Genomic DNA, 19,581 nt, shown 5'->3' on the forward strand with positions numbered 1-19,581 from the left:
ATTGAAGATAGCATAGCTCTCTGACTCACTGAGTCCTGGGAGTAAAGTGAGAAGTAGGAAAGACTGAGACAGGATTGTAAGAGATCATTTGCTTGTCCTGTACCCTCAGCTGCCAGGTAGCTAAAGGAAAAGCAGCATCCTCCATCCTGGGGGCCATTGAAAGGTTCCAGTGATCATTTAGCTCCCCCTCCCTGCCTGGATGGATAGGACCCAAGGATAGATGGACACATGACATACCATGTTGGGTTTAACAGTGTTCCTTCAATGACAGAGGCACTGAGAAACTGCACAGGAGAGACCCCTAAAGTGTGGAATGTAGAGACATGCTTTCTCATAGCACAGAGAACAGAGAAAATAAAACCAATATTTATCTTTGTGTAATACTGTATTTGATGAATCAGACCTGATTCCAAGCAGTGTATAGCTGAGTAATGGAGAAAATCTCACCCTAAATAACAATAATGTACAGCAGAATGTGATGAACACTGTAAGACAGGTCAGATAACCTATGGAGGGAATTTAAAGGTGTGTGTGTGTAGGTGTGTGACCTTAGACTAGGAATCTGAACTTTCACCCTCTCCAGATGTAGCACAAACCCTGGGGAAAATGACAGCATATGACACGGTATCTCTCCACTTACCTTTTATTCAGAGACTGCTCAAAGTTCCCTCGAAGTGACTACTTCTTCCATATCTACAAGCTTTTGTTTGGATGTTACCTTGGCCTAAAATATCTTCTCCCTCATTCTCTGCCTTCCAAAATGCTACTCATTCTGCCATATACAGCGGAAATACCATTTTACACATAACTTCCCCGACACCTAATCTGAATTAAATACTGCTTTCTCTGAACTGCTACAGCACACAGCTTATAGCCCTATCTAGTAGTTTCATTTCTTTTTATACCATATTTATGCATGCATGCATCTGCCTCTCAAGTCAAACTATGACTTCCTTTATCATATTCATCTTTCTGACCTCAACAGCAGCTATCACCATGCTCTGAATATAGAAACAGTGTTTTACAGGAGACAGAATCTGGGTTTTAGAGATCAGCATCCATGGATTCTGATCCCAGCTCTGTCATTTTACCAGTTGTGGATCTTGGGCCTTACTTAACCTTTCTATTCCTCCATTTCTGCACCTGAAAAGGAACTAAGATCTTCTCAAGGCTGTGATAAGAATTAGACATAATAAATGTAAAACGTCTAGTGTATAGTAGATCATCTCCAAATGGCAGTGATCACAACTTTTACTCTATATAATAATGAGCTTGTTGGCAAAAAAACATGTAAAATTGCCTACTGTCTAGATACCTAGCAGAGTGTGAGTACATAGTGGAAGCTTGTAAATATACCTTGACTTTGACTTTTAAAGACCTACCTTGAACTCTTTCTCAATGTTGGCCAGCACTGCCAGCTCATTGCTAAGCTCTAAAGCTGTCATGACTGGATCTTCACTAGACAATGACAGGTAAGCTGGGCTTGCCAGGCCTTTGTAGGCATTAATTCTAGATCTGGAATGGCTGAAGGAGTCATGCTTCTGTTTCTGGTTGCATTCGCTGCACTTGCAGAAATAGTCATGAGGCCGTTCAATCCGAGCACCCTTCCGCAAGAGGGTGTGCACAATTTCATATTCCTGGCAGTGGGCAGCCAGAACGATTGGAGTCACATCATGGGAGAACCGTGTTCCGTCTTCATCATAGGCATAAAAATCATCTTGCTGGAGTTCAGACTGACTGGGGCTGGTTGCTAACCGCTTGCCTTCAGCAAAAGCTGGATGACTGAGGATGGCTTCCACAATCCGAACATAACCTTTACTAATAGCTAAAAGTAAGGCATCCCCAACACGAGAGAGATTTTCTTTCTTGAGAAGAAGTTCTGTAATTTCCAGATGTTCATTGGCCACTGCCAGCTGCAGGGCATTCTGGCCCATGTAATCCACACAGTTAACATTGAGTGAGAGGCATTCTTCTAACATTTTCCTTACCACTGGGATGTTGCCATATTCAGCTGCATCTAAAAAGCGTTCCTCCTCAATAGATAGGTTTGTTGAGTGATCATTAAACATGTATGCTGGTCCTCGGTTAGCTAACCTTCTCCCCTTCTCACGGAGAACTGTCTGCCGCCGGTGGGTCAGTCTATTGTCGGTACCCCGGCTGTAATAAAATAGAAAGATTGTGAACAAATCATATTAAGAGCATTTTAGTGTGTAAAATGACCTACCATTCATCTAATGCAATCCTCAAGTATATTGGATGTTGTCTCATCATCTCTAGACCAACTATAATACAAATGAAGATGCATTTATTTGTTAATGGATTCCAAAAACTTCTCATTTTAGAAAGCCAAGCACTTTGCAGATTTTAATATTTTAATTTGGGTTGGAGATTCTGGCAATTCCCATAATCTCTCTGTGCCATGCACACAGAGATTAATGTGTATTTTCAATCACAGATAGTATAGATATAAGAAAGACCCAAAATGTCACCATTACGACATAGAATGTGAAAATATAAAAAATAAGTAGGAAAATAGCAAATCCATTCAAGTCAACATATATTTATTGAGTCCCTCCTATGCCAGTGCCAGGCATTATATAAGATCTGGAAAAAAGCAATAGTGAAAAAAAAAAAAAAAGAAACCTTTCTGTCCTTAAAAATCTTGTAGTTCAAAGGGAGAAATGGGCAATTAGCACGTTGCCTTGTTATCAGCTGTTTAATTGTCATGATAAACTTATAGCAGGGGCATCTAACCTATCTTCTGGGGGAAAGTGACATGCTGAAAATGGAAGGATAGCAGGAGTCAGGTGACAGTGTGTTTGGGGAGAGTGTGATGAGGTCAGGTATAGGTAGAGAGCTTTCTCCAGCAGAGGGATCAACTGCCACGGTGTAGGTTTCATCAACAGGGACAATTAATGGATTGGACTCTGTTAGGCATTGTTCTAAAAATCACTGGTAACTTGAGAAAGTTGTGATCCAGGTGGTAAGTGGGAAGGAATGAGTCTGTGATGGAGACCATGGTCAAAGTGGAGGCCAGCCTTCAATGTTGGCTTTCGTTCTGTGATAAGAAAAAGTGATTCCTCCTCTGATCGAAATGCTGCAATGAGGATTTTTTTCCCTAGTGATTCATAACTTTATGTCTTAAGGTGTTTTTGAGTTTGAAGGGCTGAAGCTTTGTCACTATCACTAACTGGAAACCCAAAAAGGACAAGTTCCTGCAGAATACGGAAGAGCCAGGTTAAAGGGGAGCCTGAAAAGAAGAAGAAAGGTGTGATTGATGATTAATGTAATAGACGCTTCTTCTCTTTATAAATGTTCTAAAAGTCATCCCCCTTCAAAGACTGTCACAAACTTCCCCATATAAAGAGAATTTAAATAGATCCAAAGACCCCATAAGCCATCTTCCCCTCCGATGTGGCCAGGCTACGAGAACCTAATTTTCTTTGCATACTAACCCTTATCGATCTTTTTACCAAAGCTCCAGGCAATGCTGACAACGGCAGTGTGATGCTCAAAGAAGTTAGCAAAATGTCAGCAACTCAGAAATAAGTTGTGGCTCTCCAAGGAGCTTCAAGATTATGCTGTTATAGTCACAAATTTTTAAAAAAATTTTTCGTTCAGCAGTGAACCCTTTAGCCAGTCATGGCCTCTTCAAAACTAACCAGGCTGATGTTTTACTGACAACTATGTAATTTTTTAAAAAATGACATTAAGGGCCATAGCCAAACATATGTTATAATACTAGTAATTTTTAAGATAGGTCTTTAGATAATGTATCCATAGCTTTTATTAAGTAATAAGAGAATGATTTATATATCTATTTTGCTTTCTATAGCTATTGTTTTGTTTCCAATTCTATTTTAAGTTGTACCCAAATTATGCATGTGCATGTTTACAGACTCTAAAAGCTTGTTACAAAAAACAGCAGTCCCTTATTCTTCACCTTCTCCATATCCTGATCCCCAGAGGAAATACATTTCAACTATTTTAGCTGGTTATTTTATAATTTAAATCCTTAAATCCATATAACTTCATAATATTGCTGTTTCTTGCTTTTCCAGATTTGGTATTATCTACAGAATTCCCATTATGAAAGTTGAGTATTTAGCTCACTTTCACAATCTCCCACCTTACCTTCACATCCTTCTCTCTCTCTCTCTCTCTCTCTCTCTCTCTCATACACACACACACACACACACACACACACACGCACACGCACACACATGCTTCATGGTCCCTTATCATTCCAGTATAGTTATATTATAACTTTTGTTAGGTAGCTATTTACATTATGACAATGCAGGTGCTAGCTATAGCTATGACAAGTAGTATATACTATACTGTGGTGTCTTTTCTGGTACAGCTTCCCTGTGTCCTGCAACCCAGTCTTTAAAAATCATCTTTCTGTATTCATATGCTTAATGTTCTATGTATTTATGAAATTCAACAAAACTCTTCTCCTTCAGTATAAATCTTCTTTTAATACATTCAACATACTATGTGTTTTGTTTTTTTTTTTTCAATTTTAGCTTCTTGAAGAATCTCCCTGTCATCTTCTGATCTGTTCATCTGGACCAGTTGCTATTTAGACTTGGTGAATATATGTTGTCTTTGAATCTTCATTTTAGCATCATTCCAAGGATCTGTTTGCTTTGCTCTTGTGTTGGGTTCCTTATTGTCTGTATCCCAGATCTTCCTCTTTTTTAGTTTACTCCCTGGAGGATGGAGTACATCCTCCAGGAGCTGACTGAGAAAGGAGGCCTAGGAAATAAATTTCTTGAAATGTTGCATGTCTAAAAATGACTTTGTCTTATCTCCAAACTTAATTGGTAGCTTGGCTGGGTAGAGAATTTTAGGGTGACAATAATTTTGAAAGTCTTATTCTGTTAGATTCTAGTTTTTGTTAGTTGTTATCAAGGAGTATGATTCTAGAAATTCTCTTTCTCTCTGGTGCCCTACAATTACATGATCTTTTTTATTGAAGGAAATCTCTTTTCCTCTATAGTTCTAGGCACTCAGTAAACCTTTTAATGTGGAAAAACATGTCCTTCTTTTCTGAAGAATATTTTTAATTTATTTTTCTGATAGTTTTGATTCTTGCTTACAGTGTTCTTTGTTTCTGGAACTCCTTTGTTTTGGATGTTGGACATTCTGGAATATCATTTTACTTTCTTATCTTTTCTCTTCTATTTTCCAATGGTTTATCTTTTTGAATTGTACTCTGAAATATTTCTTCAACTTTATCCTCTAATATATCTTTTGAAAAATTTTTTCTGCTATTACATTTTTAATTTTTAAGAACATCTTTTATTCTTCAAATGTTTCTGTTTATAAGATATGTTCTGCTTTCAAAGACACAGTATCATATCTAATTCTGGGGACATCAGTGTTAAAAACTCTAACAGAGATCAGAACACTTCAGATAAGTTATTCCTAAGTTGCTTTTCTTATGTTTGTTTTTATATTTTTTATGTTTGTTTAATACTTTATATTAAAGTTTTTCCTCAAATAACTAGTGATCCTTCCAAGAGGAAGTTCAAAGATTAGGGGGAGGGGAGGTATCTGCTGAACATGGTTAATGCTTTGAAAATGAAAACCTGTAAAATTAAAGGAAAAAAGAGCTAGGATCAGGGGATTTATAAAAGTGAGATGAAAGTACTGGTAGCGCAAGAAAGGTTTTTGTGTAACTAAAAAAAAAGGACACAAAATTGACACAAAATAATGCCAAGTACCAAAAGACGAAGGATCAAGCCTCTTTTTTGTTCTTTTTTTTCCATAAGATTGAGAGAAATAATTATACCAGCCTAATTTACAGGATTACTTCTAGGATCAATTGAAATTATGAATGTGGAAAGCACTTAAATTTGGATTTCATCATTTCTACAGCCATAAAAATATGCATTTATATGAAGAAGAGGACACTGACTTTATAAATTTTCAGCTGTTATTCAATTAGGAAACCCACAAAAAGCCAAGGGCTGTGATGGTAATTGATATAAGTGGTTTTTGTCTTTTTATAGAAAGAAAAATTATGATTAGTAACTTTACTCATATCTCAATTTTTAACCTAGTTTTCAAAGTTTTATTTGTTCATATAACACCTCTAAATTTACATTGAGGTAGAATAAGCCTGAGCTGTGACATCTTTAATTCTAAACTTTTAAAATAATGATTTATGATTTTAATGTTATTAATTTGAATAATGGCAAGTTCCATACTGGCAAGGCACTAATCCTAAGGATATATCCTATTTCCTTCTAAACTATTATGGCTTTCATACCTATAACTTCCATCCTTTTGAAGAACAGGGAGGACATTTCCAGGGAAAATGTTTTCTTCAGTTTCAAATCTTTTCCTGTCTCTATCACAAATTTTAATCATTTGCAGTTGTATAAATTTCAGATATGTTTTTATTAAAAGGCCTGGATCATCATCATCTCTTTAGCACTCTGTCAATGAAAAAGCCAGATAAATAATGTTTACAGAGGTGTTTAAGATTGTTTTAGGAAGAAAACTCTTAAATGTACAATGAAGGCAGTACTCTTTGCGTGGGTAATGAGATAAAGGGAAAGTGTTTGCACGTTGACAAATGCATCCTTTACTGTCTCCTTATCATTCCCAACTGCAGTCTAAAGAAGCAACAAAAGGCTTCATGTATAGTATTTTGTCATAAGCAGTGCTGCTTAATCCTTGTTCAAACGCAAAAGCAAAATGTGTAAAACAGCTTTTTAAATGACAAATATTTGAAGCCTTTCAAGAAAGATACTAGATATTGCCAGATTATAGAATGGATTTTATAAGGCTATATTATAGAATTGTACATTAATTGCAAATGTAACCTAGAAAAATTGTCTACTAGAAAGAGGAACAATAGCCCAAAGCATTATGTCAACAAAAGACACATTTTCGTTCCAGCTAAAGGGCACACTTTTGCAAAGTGTGCTCTTCTGTTTAAGAAAAATATTTATTAAGATTGTTTTCTTCATCCTTCTAGCTATATTTAGCATTGCTGAATGTTCAGTAAGCTACATATTCATGACTGTATTTTTGTAATTTGCTTTATCACAGTACATAAATACCAGTTCTAGGAAAAGTGTATCTAGCCACTGCCCCCATGGTACTCAAATATTGATTAGGTCATGAAAACAGCAGTTTTTACATACCTCATTTCCCTTATTCTTTTTGCTGGCAGAATAATGCCTGTTGCCCCAGATAGTGAGAGATGGAATAATCCATCTCTACTGAAAGTGCCAGCAATGTGAATTAGCTTTTGAGTCAAATGGACTGTGTGCTTGAGGCCAGAGCATGTGCAGTAATTTCCTCTACATCCTGTTCAAATATGATGCACTTTTATCAAATAGAACTGCTCCTATACAAACTAAACTCTATATTAAGTATCTAGCTTCACTTTTATTTTTTGCTTCAAAAATCCTTGAAATATTTAAATAAAGCACAAGTCTACTAAAGCAAAAGTGTTGAAACATAAATGGCATGTAACTATTCCAAGCAGCATGGAAGAGCCACAGGAGTAGACTTTTAGATGTATCCTAGGAAGGTGAAAATTAAGAAAATTCTAGAATGTATATTTTATTACATGCACAATTATCCATGGGAAAAATTACATGCACAATTATCTATGGGAAAAATTAGACGTAGATATTTAGAGATTAACAACAAACACAACTAGCAATTTTGCATACTACTTTAGGAGGATAAATGATCAAAGTAATTTTATTCTAATTTTATAACAATGAGACTGTTTTTACTCTACTTAATCTCTAGCCACACATTCCTGGTCCTTCCTCTGGGGTTGAGGGAGCAAGGACTACTCCCATGAGAGCAAGGACTACTTTGCCTTATTCACCACTGGATTCCCAGAGCTTAGTAGAAAGGCACACTGCAAGTGCTCTGTACATAACTTCAAATGCATGAGTCCCTCTTGTCAAAGGAATAAAAATCAAAGCCTGTTTGCCCTCTATTAAGCCAATAGCAAATCACTACGATATACAACCCTACAAAAAAAAAAAAGGAACACAACATGAAAGTTTAACCACAATGTGTCCTGGAGTACATCTAATAGTTTACATTCATTTCAAATAAGCATCAAGCTCAATAGCGAATGAAGAAAATTGAAAGGCGTATTTTTTAAATGACATCCTTGTGACTTGTCTTTGATCCAGAAGTGGAGATTTTCTTGTACTTAAAGGCAAAACTAATATTCTCTCACCTCTATTGCTCTGTTTATCATTGACACTGTGCATAGAGCATAACCACCCATCTTCACACCCATCTTCACAATGCATTATCAAATCCCTTTAACCTCCAGATATTTTTCAAAGTAACAGTTCTTTATTTTGATTCAGTTAGCTTCGATTTTCCCCATGGACTCCTCTCATTTCATCAAATACTAACTTTCTATTTGATCAGTCACACTACATCACAACACTGCCTTATTATTCTGAGAAGCAAAATGATAGAAGCCTGAACTGTTTGTCACTTTTAGTTAGGAACCAGCAAAAATGTGACTGAAAAATGTCTTGTGCATGTTATATATTTTTTGTTTGTTTATTTTTATCACCAGTTGACATCTCACTTGTACAAAGTAGAAACCAAACTATATGAGAAAATGAAAACATAAGTAAATAATGGAAGAGTTATAGAAACTTTACTTTTTGTAAAACAACTAAGTCTTAAATTTCATTGTTTCTTTTCAGCCTTCAGCTCGTGGTTTATTTCATGTGTCATGCCATCCTTCTTTGAAACGCTCTTTTGTAGATCTCTGGGCACATGCATTTATTTTGATCTATTTTGATAGAGTACTCTGGGAAATATAAAAAAGTTTATGTCTAATACAAGCAAAATATACCCCAATTATCTCATCAAAGAAACAGATTTAAACCTTTTGCTTCTATTATCAACAGCTATCATAGTCCTGTGTATTACACAAGCATATTTGCCCGTTCAACAATAACTTCTGTATAAGACAGATTCCAGACAGGAAAAAGACAGAATACATAAATTGGGTAATCTGATGACTTTAATGAAGAGACTCTTAGGAATATGTTGGCAGGAGTTTGGGAAATCCAGCATGGTGCCCTACAGTACCCAGTCTAGGACAGTGTAGGCTTCAGCCTGAAGGGGCAAAAGGAAGAAGAAGTTACAAGCTAAGAAGTTAACCAGGGTAACTGTAAGGCAAGGGCCACTTGACAGCATTTCTGACCTTTGGTTGAGGGTAACAGCCAACCCACCAGGAGAGAGCCAGTGGAATTGATACCCTGACCTCACTCTCCTGCCCTCTGATATCATGGAGGGGCTCTCCCATGGGCTGTACCCAACCCAAGGGCAGGGGACAAAGGAGCCCATTGATGCCATCTACACAGTCTGCATTGATGTCAACCTGCCAGGCAGAGGAGAGTGTGTGAAGGGTGGAGAGTGGACCATGAGAGCCAAGCCAAAGACACCCAACACATGCTCTCTACGTGAATTTGACTTTGCCATGATTATATCCTTTAGAAATCACTGATGAAAACATATGCATAGAGAAAATGATGTGTTTAATTTTTTATTATGAGTCACTGATGCATCATCAGTTCTCACCTTTCTGAGCTTAATTTTCCCTCTATAAGCTATCTGTCAGGAAAGATACCCACATTCAATTTCAGGCAGTCCATTATTTTAAAAAATGAGCTTTTAAGTAAGATTCATCCATCCACATTTAAGTTAATGTTCATATGAGGCTTAGGAGGAACAACTCTGATTCTGAGGGTGAGAAAGTGGGTAATGTGATATAGAAACATTCAGAATTGTTTAGATTGTATGTTCAGCACAGGCTGAAGCTGCTGGCTGCTGGAGATAACAGTGCTAGACTGCAATAACAGATCTGGAACATGCTCTCAATCTCTACCTTCGGGGCTAGATCCAACCACTCACAATGCAGGTTTAAGTCTATATGCACCTGGAATGTATAAGAGAGTACAACTATAGAGAAAGATGACTAAAGGATGCAGTACATAGTTTAATTTATTTAAAAAACAAAATTATGGAATGCCTTTCTTTGCTGCTGATTCAGCACAATTTTAGATACCACTATCACACCTCACATTCACCATCAGGATTTTAACAGTTTACTCATTCATCAGTTCAAATATTTGCACTTCCAGGCACTATGCTAGGCACATGGGGGACACAGCAAGGAAAGGCACTTAAGGCATGGCAGAAAGGAGAAAAATAAACAGAAGATTAGAGGGTGATGCATGTTATTAAATAAAAAGTATAATGTGCCATATAAATGAATAACAAGGAGTTTTCAACTCAACCTGTTGGTCAGGGAAAGCCTTCTGAAGACATTTCCCGTCTTGTAAGAAAGAAGAAAAAGTTAGCAGAAGGGATGGAAGAGGAGAAAAATACTCCAGGCAAAGAGAACCATACTTGTTTGTATAAGTCAGTAGTCCAGAGAAAATGGAAAGATGTCCATTATGGCTGGAGTGTACAGGAGTTCCCTCCCCCAAGGGACTTCTTATTCCTGGCTCAGGTTAACTGAAGATTGAGGGCTCAGGGTTTAGAAGCTGAGGCCTGGGTTCCATTGTTGATCTCGGTTCAACACATAGCATTTATACCTTAGGGCAGAAAGGTGAAAATTTAGGTAACTCCCAACGAGATAAGGATTCCATTTTAGGAGATTCAAGCTTCAGAATTCAACTATTGGGTCTCCAGCTCAAGGGGTTTTGTTCTGAGGAATTTGGAGCTTACATAATTCAAGTTCACAAGTTTAGGAAAATTAAGAACAAATTTATGGTTCCTGAGAACTGAGTCTTTAGGGATCTGGCAACTCTGGGGAGCTATGCCAAGTACTGGGAAGAACATTGCTTTGAAGAAAGAAGGACTTTGTTGGGAATCTGGACTCTGTCACTTACTAGCTGTATCATCTCTCTGACCATCAGATTCCTTAGCTATTAAATGGATGGATGGGGGGTGGGGAATAGTAGTTACTTTTCAGGGTTACTATGAAATTGGTGACTTATGACATTCAGCTTAAGGCAATTCGACGCCTCATCTCTTATGAACTTCAAACCCTTCTTAACTATAATTGTTCAAAGCTTTCCAGTTTGAAGATGTTCTGTTTAATAAACAAGGTGGAAGGTAAGTAGTCATTAAATGGCTTTCCTTTCCCCAATGCAATCTCTTAAATTTGTACCATGTGCCTAAAATAACAGATTGACCCTTCCTTGTTTTTCTCCTTGCTCTGTACGTAAACATGGCTAACAAGCCATTTTCATTGCCTTAGTTTTTTTTTAATCTTTAGAATATTCTGTACTTCATTATTGCTCACACTGTTCTTAAACTATGTTTTATTATTTTCTCTTCTTCCCTTGATTGTGTATTTCCCTTACCCTTCTTGTATACATGAGCTCTTTATTTTTTTTAAAGAATTTTTTGATGTGGACCATTTTTAAAGTCTTTATTGAATTTGTACAATATTGCTTCTGTTTTACGTTTTGGTTTTTTAGCTGTGAGGCATATGGGATCTTAGTTCCCCAACCAGGGATCGAACCCACAACCCCTGCATTGGAAGATGAAGTCTTAACCACTGGGCTGCCAGGGAAGTCCCCCTTACATGTGCTCTTAAAACCCAAATCCATCTTCAATTTCCAGTGCCAAGAACAAGACAGGCACAAAATGTCTATGAATCTACAAGTGAATGAATAATTAATAGAAAGAAAAAAGGATGAAAAGAAAAATTAATGGAGAGCATTCTGTTTTGTCACATTTTTAGGAGTTTCTTAACCCATTTTATTCCATATCAAGAACTTATTTTTTACTATACAATTAGAATATCATTTATCATCAATCAATGACCAAATGTATAACAACCATACTACACAAGCTTCCTGTGCTGTCAGAGAGTCAAATTTTGAAAAGTATATCCTGCATTTACCAAGTAAGTGTGACTCTTCATAATGTCCCTGCATCATTCAGGCAGTTGAGGGGAAGGTAGACAGACTACTCTGCAGGTATAACCACATCTGCTTCACTTCCTACAAAATGACAGTGTATTCATTTAGGATTTCTCCTACCCAAAAGGATGCAATCTAATTAACAACACATCAGGTTTTAGCTCATGAATCTGTGGGATAAAATAATTTTATGTCTGAATATTAGAATGGCCACAAGGCTAAATCAACCAATTTTTATATACTCACTTGATACAACTAAGATCTTCCAATAATCCACAATGCTCTCTTTTAAATAGGCTGGTTCCTTTGAAATATAGGGCAAAGTGTTAGAAAGCATCATAAATAGTAAATGTTGTCCCAATGACTTTCAAAACTAATCTATATAACTTTGTCCTTTATACCATTCCTAGTACAGCAATGTCAGACTTTGTAAAGCTACACATTTTTTTTTCCTCATCCTGTGACCAAATTCGTAAAGTTTCATCAAATGATTCAGATTCACAGTGGTTAAAGCACAAATGCTTGAGTAACCCGACATGGATTCAGGTTCTGATGTGCCCATTTTTTGACTCCCTGGTTTCCTCTAAAATAAGGATAATAATGACCCTATTTCACAGGATTTGTGAGAGGATTATAATAATGTATGTATTTTATTTGGAAATATCAGTTATAGCCCTTGCATAATACTAAGTGCTCTGCAAGTCTTAAGGAAGCTTAACAATCTTATGTAGTATGTACTCTTGTTATTCTCATTGAGGTAAAGATAATGTAAAGCATTTACTACTTGATAATAATAAGTGCTCAATAAATAGTCTTAATTTTTATTATTATTTTACTGTATTTTAAAATAATTTTTACTTGTAATAAATTCAAATATACTTGTCCACCCTCAGTGAGAATGAAACATGGCAATTTGGTAGAGTTTGATTTTGAGCATGCCAATTGTGTCAAGTAAAGTTGTAAGTTCACTATATAGTTACTATAATTTTTCTAGCTTTATAAATAAAATTTTATAAAATTTATATAAATAAAATTAAAACGCATGTGCAATGTTGGTAGGAATGTAAATTGATGCAGCTGCTATGGAAAACAGTATGGAAGTTCCTCAAAAAATTAAAAATAGAACTACCATATGATTCAGTAATCCTATTTGGGTATGTATTCAAAGAAAATGAAATCACTATTTCAAAAAGGTATCTGCGTCCCCCCATGTTCATTGCAACATTATTTACAACAGCCAAGACATGGAAACAACTTTAGTGTCCATAGGTGAATGAATGGATAAATAAAATGTGATGCATATATACAATTAAACATTATTCAGCTGTTAAAAAAAAAAAGGAAACCCTGCTATTTGCAACAACATGGGTGGGCTAAGGGCATTATGCTAAGTAAAATAAGTCAGAGAGAGAAAAAAAACAAAACACTGTACAATCTCACTTATATGTGGCATCTAAATAAAGCAAAACAAAACAACAACAACAAAAAACCTTAACTCATAGACACAGAGAACAGATGGGTGGTTGCCAGAGGCAGGGAGTAGGGAGTGGGGTCAAAATGGGTGAAGGGGGCCAAAGGTACAAACTACCAGTTATAAGATAACTGAAAGTTGCTAAGGGAGTGGATCTTAAAAGTTATCAATGCTTCCCTGGTGGCACAGTGGTTGAGAGTCCGCCTGCCGATGCAGGGGACACGGGTTCGTGCCCCGGTCCGGGAAGATCCCACGTGTCGTGGAGCGGCTGGGCCCATGAGCTATGGCCGCTGGGCCTGCGCATCCGGAGCCTGTGCTCCGCAACGGGAGAGGCCACAACAGTGAGTGACCCACGTACCTCAAAAAAATATCATCACAAGAAAAAAATATCTGTAACTATATGTGGTGATGGATGTTAACTAAACTTATTGTGGTGATTATTTTGCAATACATATGAATGTCAAATCATTAAGTTGCACAGCTAAAATTAATACAATGTTATATGTCAATTATCTCTCAACAAAAAATAAAATAACATAAATACAATTATTGGAAAAACACTTATGAACATATATTTTATATTAATTTGACTAGAACTGGGAGGATGAAAACCGACAACTACTAGGGTTTATTATGTGTCAATTACTTTATAGATGTTATTCCATTTAATTTTCACTGCAGTTGGTAAAGTTGGCTTTGTTACTTCCACTTTACACATGAAGAAATATTCGGTGATCAATAAGGATCAGAAATGGTATGCATAGGGAAAAGTGTTGTTTTTGTTGTTGTTATATTTTTAATACAGCTGAAAAATAAAGCTAAGACTGAGTACCTTAAGAAATTGTTTATGAATTCTCTACAGTACCTAGAACTAGTTATGATCTATAGAACACTCCTTGAGCTCATACTAGTAACAAATAGTAAAGCAAGATTGTAAACTTAGCTTTGCAGATATTGTATTTCATTTTTTAAATCTTATTTTTATTACTGTGAAACATACATGCTGAAAAGAGCTACAATTTAAGTTTAATAATAAAATTAACACCATTTACCCACCCTGTCCCCCATCCGTCCTCTAAGAATTAGATCACTGATAACTCTGGAAACTTCTGTGTGCCCATTTTGAATTAGTACTATCTCCCCCTGCACTCCAACAAGTGACCACTACACCACCACCTAGCTTTTGGGTTAAACGTTCTCAACTTTATTGTTATAGCTTTTCCATATTTGTATGCCCTAAATAATATAGATCAGTTTGGAAAAATTAAGTACTTAGCACAAACCTGGAAGAATAAGGAAAAGGAAATATTGCCACTGTTACACTGTTGGGGGAAGGCTCCTATGATATGACAAGAAGAGCAGAGTCTGTGGTTCAATGTCTGGTTCCAGCTTCCCTGACAGTTGACAAGGGCCCCTGTAGGTTAGGCAGTGATGGATTGCCTGGAATCCTAGGAAACACGGGGCTCGCCAGAGCTGCAGCATCTGGCCAGACATCTGGCAAGGTATCTGGCCAGCCTTCTGCTGCTCGTGACTCTGCTACAAAGGAGTAGGTCAAGGCAAATCACCTCAGAGAGGAGAGGAGCTCGCCCTTTTCCTACTTATTCCATAAGTCCTCTAGATGTAGGTTATCAGCCAAGGTCTTCACTTCATCTCCTCTTTTGTCTGTATCTTTAAAAACCAATTTCACTAAAACAAAACACTGAATTGCACTGGAAGTTACGTGGCTATAAAGCTACTAGTTATGCCTAGCCAAGGATAGAATGTGTCTATCTCCATTTTCAGCTATATTCAATTTTTAGAGGCATGGTCAATGAGCTTCTATTTAAAATGGGACTTTCAAGACAACTTGAGCTATAAAAGTTATATGACTTCTCTAAAGTAAGGCGAAAAGGAAAAAACAAACTCAGTGAAACCAGTGAAGTCATTGCTTTAATACAACATAAAGCAAACCTAGCTGACTAACTTCTGGAGGCTTTGGTATCACGTGAACAAAAAATAAGGGTCTACGATTCTACAGAGAAGTTATTCTTAACTTACAATTCTTCTTTTATGGTAATAATGAACTTCAGTTCCTATAGTTATAACTCAAACCATTTTTTTATTAACTGCATTATATTGCTCTGCTAGAACACTTAAAATTGAGAACCCTGCCCAAGGGTCATAGTCTCTCTAAGCATCTTATCTATGATTATTATTGCCATCAGTCACTTAGTGAATGTAAGTTACTTAAATGTCTGAATGTATGGGATACATTTCTGCATCACTTTCACTTTACCTACCAAGGCAATAATAGTAGAATCACAGACTGAAAGTATCAGAATGGCACTTAGAAATTATCTCTTTCAACTTTCTCACTTTTCAGGTATCTGCCTTAAATTTTTCCTTAAGAGGGAATATATATAAATTATTTTAAAAAAAATATATAGTTACCTTCTATATGAGAAAACTGAGGCCCAAAGTAACTTGCCCAATGGTAAATAGCTTCTTGTAACGCTGAACTGTTGATTCATTTTCACTCCAAGATGCTATTACCTTAAAATAAATTAGTTATTTAAAGGAAATTAGTTTCTGGTCCTGTTAAGGGGAACTTTCTTATGATAAAGATCAAATTTAACAAACAACTATCGTTCCTCAGATATTTCCATAGCTGGTGCTAAATTTATTCCCATATAGATTGTGGCCAGGTCAAAGCAGAAAAGGCCAAAGAGTTGGCTGAGTCTATAATCTTCATTTCTTCTCTGAAGCCCAGAGTAGTGATACAATCCATGAGTAAATTCACTCATTGATGTTACTGTGGCACTGAGCCAGCTGGGTCACTCTGATGTTTACCACCAATTCAACTCAGAGAAAAACATCAGTTTTCCTCTCTGGTCTTCTATTTTCTTGCTTTTAAAGCAATCTCTAAGGACCATTACAGTTAATACTAATTTTATTCTCTTTATTTTAAATAAGTAGAATATTTATCTTCATTTTCAACAGCTTTGAGGATACAGACTAAGCAGAATAACCTGAAATCAGGTGAAAACTGAGGGAAAACATTCAACAATATGATGTTTTCTCCAAAACTGCTTCTCTTATCTTGTTCCCCATCTCAGTTAATGGCACTCCAATCTTCTAGTTACTCAAGAAAAAAAAATCCCGGTGTCATGCTCCCATCCTAGCCCAGGCCTTTTCATCTAGATTATTGCTATAGATTCCATCCTGCTTCCCATGCCTCTTTGCAATCACCACCATCCAAGAAAGACTATTCTTACCACATAGCAAAGTAATACTTTTAAAATGTTAGTTAGATTGTATCACCTCTCATCTCAAAACCCTACAAAGGCTCCCTGTCTCAAAACAAAAGCAGAGTCCTTACTATGACCTATAAGGAAGGCCCAGCACAATCTGACTTTGTATTGGTTCTCTGTATCCACCCTGTATTGGAACCCAACCCCACTCAATCCTTTTTCTCCAGCCACACTGACCTCCTTACTCTTCCTTTATGTACCAAGTGTGCTGGCTCTTTTGCACTTCTTCTACCCTCTGCCTGGAAACTCTGCCCCTGGTATCTGAGTACACACCCTCAGTTTCTTTAGGTCTTCACCTTCTCATTGAGGCCTTACCTGGCTACTATTTAAAGGTAAAATCCTAATCTCTAACATTCCCTGCTTTTTTTTCCATCTTACCACATATCACAACATCTATGTGTTTTAATTATTTATCTTGTTTACTGTCTGCCTCTCTCATAAAAATGTAGATTCTATAAAGGTATAGGGTATTTTTCCTAATGTATTCTCAATGCACCTAGTAAATTCTCAGTAAATGTCTGCTGAATGGATGAAAGCATGAGTAGATATAACCTGGATTGACTGCCTATAAGAAATTGTTTGATGTAGCTTCAGTGACAGCATTATATAGAGGGTTTTTTTTTAGGAGATCAATGCAATCTATAAAACTCTAGCAGATTAGAAAAAAAAAAGATAGAAAACACAAATTATCAATGCCAAGAATGAAAAACGTGGCATCATTACAGATTCTACAGATTTAAAAGGATAATAGGAGAATATTATGAACTACCTTATGCCTATAAATTTGACAACTTGGAATAGCAAAGGATTTTAGATATGATACCAAAATAATGATACATGAATTTTAAAAAATTGGTAAACTAGCCTTCATCAAGATGAAGAGCTTTCACTTTTTGAAAGACAATGTTAAGAGAATTAAAAGGAAAGCCACTGAGTAGGAGAAAATGCCTGCAAATTACCTACCTAATAAAGGACTTGCATCCAGAATATATAAAGAACTTTCAAAATTCAATAATAAAAATTCAATTAAAAAGGTAAGAAATAATCCAATAAACCAAAGAACCCGCTTAAAAATAAGCAAAGATTTGACAGATTTTAAATCATCAAAAAATAAATATCAATGACAAATAAGCATAGGAAAAAATGCTCAAAATTATTAGCCATTAAAGAAATGCAAATGATAACCTTTATAAGATACAATTGCATACTTATTAGGATGGCTAAAATTAAAGAGAATGATCCTACCATGTTTTGGTAAGGATGCAGGACACCTGGAACTTTTTTCTGTTCCTTTTTTTTGTTGTACAAGATTCCTAGTTCAATTGCACCCTCTCTGTCAGTATTTCAAAGTTCAGATAGGTCAGTGGATTGTTGCTATTTTGGTGGTGGGAGATGAGGTTGTATATCCTCCAAATTTCTGGTCATCTATTGTCTTCCAGGACAGACAATAGATAACCAGAAATTTGAAGTGAAGTTTCTTTTTCACTTCTTTTATCTTTCACTACCTAATAGCCAAAGGGAGCTTTTCACATCATTTTTACCTTTCCCCCATATGGTACACATTTTGAAGAATGCTCTTTGAAACCATACATTCCCTATAGTCCTTTACCTATAGTTCAGGCTCTGATCTACCAGGGCACATTTTTTAGTATTTTTCAGACTTAGGGTCAGCTTAGTATTTCTGACAGTAGTTATAGATCAATGAGAGAGTATTCACTAGCCTTCTTCTTCTCTCTTCCCTGTAGTTTTTCTTGGTCTGTCCTTGCTTGCACCAAAGCAAGCCAGGGTAGAGGAGGAGAGTCGGGAAGATGAGATCTTGCACTAGGATTTAGTAGGTTTTTTCCTTTTTCTTATTACTGTTATTTTGAAGTTTGATCATTCTCTGTTTTCAAGTTATACCATGGGCATGGTTTATGTGAAATTTTATTTACACTTTCTTGTTCCTTACTGTTTGTAAGATATATTAGAAGACTGGAAGCTAGGCAGTGGCCCTTGTCTTCCATTACCTGGAATTTTCTGTCCTTTTGTCTTTATTCTCAAATATTTTAAATCAACAGTACCAGAAATAAAACATAGATTCCACTAATCTTCGGAGACTAACTCTGTGATAGAACCAATTTCAATCTTCAGTAGAGAGTAGAAAAGCAAATGTTCCATATTTCCCCTTAGGTTAGACAGTTGTTCACTTCACAAATACTTATCTCTGGCTGAAACTGAAACAGAACAAATTGAAAAAGAACATACCTATTCATTTGACATAAAAATGTATCTAATCACTATTCAAATACTCTGCTCTGCTTGCAATGATTATTTGTCATGTATATATAAATAGAAAAAAAGTTGTTTAAAATTTTTCTGATGTATTAAAAGATTAAAAGTGGGTACAGTGATTCCACGTGAAATTTTCTGCCCCTCCCATGTCAAAATTTGAGGAAAACATTCTTTCCTCTCTCACTTCTCTGCCCCTGTATTCCTTTGTGGTTCTAAAATTATAATGGCTAATTTGGAAGCTATCTCTCTAAGCTAGACAGGTTCTGTCCTTGCCAAAGTCAACACGGGATTACTCAGTGATAGCCAGCTGCCTGCCTCCAATTGGTTCATTAGCATTTCTCCAATCTAAAAGTAGACTCTCATTTCTATTACTTTTTATCTTTACTGTAGTCTTACTTTTACAAATTTAGGGCTGTGGGCTCATCAAGGGACTCAGGTGAATTCACCAAGAGACGGGGACTTCAGTGTCTGTCAGACCTTTTTTTATCCCTTAGATCTGAATGTATTTAAGTCAAAAAGTAATTCTACCATATTGTAAGAGCTTTGATTTCAAGACTGGGCCTTTAATTTCAATATTCCCCATTTCCCAAAACAG

The 19,581-nt window shown here is 36.3% G+C and overlaps 1 protein-coding gene across 9 annotated transcripts in view; it reads right to left on the reverse strand.

The window, feature by feature from the left end:
• The window catches only part of TRPC6 (transient receptor potential cation channel subfamily C member 6), a 122,338-nt gene that overhangs the window by 54,622 nt on the left and 48,135 nt on the right, over nt 1-19,581 (reverse strand). For 6 of the 9 annotated variants that reach the window (XM_060102943.1, XM_060102939.1, XM_060102945.1 and 3 more), the window contains exon 2: nt 1,383-2,157. In XM_060102943.1, the coding sequence (XP_059958926.1) occupies nt 1,383-2,157 (775 nt within the window). Of the gene's footprint in view, nt 1-1,382; nt 2,158-6,280; nt 6,397-12,200; nt 12,259-15,855; nt 15,958-19,581 lie in introns of those variants that run through there. The other 3 variants (XM_060102941.1, XM_060102948.1, XM_060102940.1) reach the window with 3 other exon arrangements.

This window comes from Mesoplodon densirostris, chromosome 7, assembly GCF_025265405.1.
Source record: "Mesoplodon densirostris isolate mMesDen1 chromosome 7, mMesDen1 primary haplotype, whole genome shotgun sequence".
Taxonomy (NCBI): Eukaryota; Metazoa; Chordata; class Mammalia; order Artiodactyla; family Ziphiidae; genus Mesoplodon; species Mesoplodon densirostris.